General features: G+C 39.2%; 1 protein-coding gene across 1 annotated transcript in view; it reads left to right on the forward strand.

The window, feature by feature from the left end:
- Positions 1 to 5,024, forward strand: part of Topaz1 (testis and ovary specific PAZ domain containing 1) — a 64,064-nt gene extending 59,040 nt beyond the window's left edge. The window contains exons 19-20 of the mRNA XM_008849487.3: positions 922 to 1,105; positions 4,418 to 5,024. Of these exons, the coding sequence (XP_008847709.1) occupies positions 922 to 1,105; positions 4,418 to 4,637 (404 nt within the window). The 3' untranslated portion in view covers positions 4,638 to 5,024. The remainder of the gene's footprint in view (positions 1 to 921; positions 1,106 to 4,417) is intronic.

Genomic DNA, 5,024 nt, shown 5'->3' on the forward strand with positions numbered 1-5,024 from the left:
ACTGGAACGTCTTTGGATTTATGTTCAGACATTTAGTTCTCAGATGTTAGCAGTCATCATTTACACTAGAGTGACTTTTAAAAAATATTTACTTTTTTAATTTTTTTATGTGTATGAGTGTATTATCTGCATGTATGTAAGTGCTCCCATGTCATGAAATGCCCATGGACATTAGAAGAGGGTGTTGGATCCTCTGGAACTGGAGTTATGGACAGTTGTTAGCCATCATGTGGGTGCTGAGAACTGAACCCAGGTCCTCTGCAAGAGCAGACAATGCTCATAACTGCTGAGCCATCTCTCCAGCACCCCTCCTATTTTTTAATTTTTACTTTATGTGTATGAGTGTTTTGCCTGCATGTAAATGCACCCTTACATGTGCAGCACCACAGAGGCCAGCGGAGAGCTTCAGATCCCCTGGAACTAGAGTTACTGTAAGTCACCATGTGGGTGTTAGGAACTGAACCCAGATCCTTTGGAAGACCAGCCAGGGCTATTAACCACTAATACATTTCTTCAGTCCCCACTTTTTAAAAAAATATTTTATATATTATTTTTCTGTTATGTGTGTGTTCTGTCTGCGTGTTCATAAGTGCACAATGTGCATACAGTGTCAGTGGAGGCCAGAAGAGGACATTGGATCTCCTAGAACTGGAGTAATGGATGACCTCCCTGGGCATTGCATGACATGGGTACTCTTACATACATGCAGGCAGTACATGTCCACATAAATACAGTGTTTTTAAGAAAAATTTTATCAGGCTATATTTGACATTTCAAAAACATTTTATAAAGAGCCATGTCAATTGTCACTGCCATAAAAGGCTTAATAAATCTAATGTGAAGAATTACTCTGAAATGTAAGTAGCTATCATCTGTGAATACTTTAGAAATCTGAAGTTTTACCTGGTACTTAATTTTCAGATGCTCTTTCACTGGGGTGCTACCCACCATTAGAGGGAAATTTATACAGAAAACTTCTACTTGTTCCTTCTTATCTGTCTGAGATTGAAATGCTTTTAGCTATAGAAATCTTCCTGGTGACGAATGCCAGCAACATTCAGAGCCCTGGCACTTCTACACAGATGCTGCAGATTGTTCTGAAAAGGTTGGTTGACAGAACTCCAAATGCATTCTGAATGCAGATTGTAGCTCTCCACACTTGCCCTATTATGTGTTGTCTATGTGTTGTGTTTATACTTTGTGTCTGTATTATAAACTTCACTAACATTTTTTTAAGGAGAAAGGGCTTATTTTTAGCTCAGAGTTCAAGGGTACAATCCATTATGGTAGGAAGTCAAGGCTGCAGGAGCTTGAAACAATTGTATACCACATCCATAATCAGGAAGCAGAGTGATGAATGCTTGCTAACATTTAAACTGAGAAAGAATTGGGCCTAAACCAAACAAGTTAAGGGGCTAGGAATGAAGCTTAGTGGTAGAGTGTGTAGACCATGCATGAAGACCCTGGGTTTACTTCCCGACTCAAGAACCCCAAATAAGTAAATAACATTTAGTAAACACTTTAGTGACTTCAAAATGTTGTTGGATGTTCAAAAATATGAATCTGTTTTCGGTCTTCTTGAGACAGGGTCTCCATGTAGCCCCCACTAGCCTGGAAGTCACTGTGTAGACCATGCTGGCCTTGAACTCACAGAGACCTGCCTGCCTCTGCCTCCCAAGTGCTGAGAAAAAAAGACGTGTGCCGCCATTCCCGGCTTGAATCTTGAGTGCCAACTTCTATAGTATTTAGAGTTCAGAACTTTAAAAGGTCTTTACCTTTTTTTACCCATGAATCTTATTATTCCTTACTGATCCAGAGTGACATAATCTGGCATAAATGCCAATATGGACACTCCTACAACCCTTATCCCTGGGAAGGTCTTCAGTTTTTCAGATGTGGACTCTTAATACTTTTTTATTGTGAAAGTTATTATAAAATATACATATTTAAAAAAAGATTACTTGAGTGTCACCTTTTCCCAGAGTGAGTGATCCAAAAGAGAAATGCTAGGAGAAAGCCAAGTGCCTTTTGTGACTTCTCTTAAGCAAGGACTGTGACAATCAGAGTTTACTCTTTGGTAAGGTATATGTTGTTCTGCCACAGGTCCATGCATACCAGTGAAAGACAACTCCTGTGTCGGAGACAGAGTACTTTACTATGGCATACCAAGCACCTGGTCTACATGTCAGCTATTCATTCTTGCCCCTGAGTCCTACTGATACCCACATGGACTTGTGAACATGGCAGGAGGGGTGTTTCTATGACCGGAAGGCCAAACCTAAAGAACTCAATTCTCTTACAATGGGTAACAAGCCTGCTGGTTCTTTTTTCTGTAGGAAGACACCTTCTCTATTTCCTAAGGCTGTCGGTTAGCCTGCCTTTTGCTCCAGAAGGAGAAATTGTCTCCTTCCAAGGTTCTTCACTATTTAAATACTTGAAATTGTAACAAGGGATAGTTAGTGTATCTCACAGAACTTCCCAAATCTAGGTGGCCCATAGAAAATTGTCCCCTAAAGCCCTCATAGTCAGAGCTGCTCAATGTCACTTTGCTTTCTTCAATTTGTTATAGAGGTCATTTAGTATAATCCACATTTAAGAGGCCAAAATAATTCTAGTTGCACTGTCTTTTGAAAACCTACTAAAACTAGTCTTTGTTCTTAGAGTTCTGTTCTTTGGAAGGGAAGGGGAGATTTCCTTATTTGACAGTGCACTGCATGGGATGAGGCATCCAGTTCTTATCCTCACAAGAGTTTTTGTTTTCTCTTTGCTTCCAATTTCCCCCACACACAGCCAGTTTATTCATTGTTGAATTTGGGGCTGTTTGTGGCCTGGCTATAACTAGTGACATGTCTCAATCTTTGATTTAGTGTAGAGCACTTTGTTTTGTCTTTCTGGCATGCTAAGCCCTGCCTTTGATACTAACATCTATTATAATTTTTTTCATCTTTAGACCTTGGGTATATGCCAAATATGAGGTTCTTCAGTCTCTCTAAAATGTCTCTTTAGATTAGTAAGCCTCTTGGGAGTGGTGGTCCACGTCTTTAGTCCCAGCACTCAGGAGGCAGAGACAGGCAGATCTCTGTGAAGATTGAGGCCAGCCTGGTCTACATAGCAAGCGCCAGGCCAGCTGGGGCTACAGGGAGAGCCTATCTCAAAAGAAAAAAAAAACACTAAATTAGCCCTAGAAGGCACCTGGTCTCTGTTTCCTCTCTTTGGCCATGGTTCTTATTTCAAGTACAAGCCTCATTTAGGTCACCCAGTAGCCCACACTGGTGTTAATGCAGGTAGGACCAGTCTCAGAACCTGCTGTTGACCAGAACCCAAGGTAGCAAGAGCAGTAAGCAGGTGAACACAATCATGTCTTTCCTCCAGAAAAAAAAAACATTTTTTTAAATTATTTTATTTTATGAGTATATTGTCTGCATGTTTATAAATGTACCCGTGTTGAGCAATGTCCAAGGAGGTCAGAAAAGGGTGTTGAATCCCCGTGAACTTGAGTTATAGATAGTTGTTAGTTGCCATGTAGGTGCTGAGAACCTAGGTCCTCTGGAAGAATAATCAGTGCTCTTAACCACTGAGCCATCTCTCCAGCCCCCCATATATTATGTTTATGCAAGTAAACACAATCACAATAGATAGAAGATGGAGCTGGTAAAACAGTTATTGTAACAGTAAATTCTAATACTTAACAAAGTACCTAAGTCAGGACTAAAGAAAATCACCAGAAATTAAAAGACATGCAACTCTAGAGTTTGTTACAAGTGTTACCTGCATGTTAAGTACTTGTTTGTAACCAGAAATAGCCAATATCAAGAAAAAATTAATCTGAGTATTAATAATTCCAAGCTTTGTTTACTTAATAACATTTCATACAGTGTAATAATTATACTTACTAACTTTGCAAATACAAAGATGTAGGTAAACTGTGTTCTAGATCAGTGGGGTTTTTTGGTTTTCGGGGGTTTTTTTTGTTTTTTGTTTTTGTTTTTTTTTTTTGGTCTTTTTGAGACAGGGTCTCCCTGTAGCTCCAGCTGTCCTGGAACTCACTATGTAGACCAGGCTGGCCTTGAATTCACAGAGATCCACCTACCTCTGCCTCCCAAGTGCTGGGATTAAAGGCATGTGCCACCATGCCTGGCAGATCAGTGTTTTTTAAACTATCTGTTGCAACTTATTTTGTGATGAAATCATTTTAGGATATTGAACCAGAATTATTAAAAATGAAATATAATATAAAATATGTGGCTAATATAAAATGTTTTTCTTACTATGAGTTGTGTTCCACAAAGCTTGAGAGCCACTACTAAAGGATATGGTAGAAAACTATAATAGTTTAGAACCAATAAATATACATGACTCTTCTGAAGAAACCATATTACTTCTTTTGAGAACTTCTACTTTTATGTTCCTTTTGTAGATCTGAAGAAAACAAATCTCGAAGCAAGGATGACTATCAAGCTGCAGTAGAAAGACTGATCATGGCTGCTCGCATATCAGATCCCAAGCTTTTCATTAAGCACATGACCGTCAATATTAATAAGGAGCAGGTCTATAGTCTCGAACATTGTTCTGCCCTGAAATGGCTGAAAGAAAATATGAAGTGGGCTGGAAAGGTTTGGCTTTTCACTAACCATTAGTTCATAAAGGGTTTTGGTTTTTTACGTTCAAACAATCAGTGTTGAAAATAAAAGGCTATAAAAAATAACCACTGTATTCAGCTTTTGTACCTTAGTGACACTGGAAGTTAACAGATAATTTTCAAGCAATAAAAATTTCATTTATAGGTGGGAGCAATGACTCAGTGATTAAGAACACCAGCTATTCTTGCAGAGGACCCAGGTTTGGTTCCCAGCACACACATGGTGCCTAACAACCTTAACTCCAGTTTAGGAGGATCCAATGCCCTCTTCTGGTCTCTGTGAGCATTACATGCAGATGCAGGCACAGGAGGCATAAAAAACTTAATCACCATGTAACAAAGAAGCTTCTTTTGCAATAGACAGAGACTTTTACAGAGTTCCAAA

The sequence above is a fragment of the Nannospalax galili genome, unplaced genomic scaffold, assembly GCF_000622305.1.
Source record: "Nannospalax galili isolate Female #2095 unplaced genomic scaffold, S.galili_v1.0 scaffold443, whole genome shotgun sequence".
Taxonomy (NCBI): Eukaryota; Metazoa; Chordata; class Mammalia; order Rodentia; family Spalacidae; genus Nannospalax; species Nannospalax galili.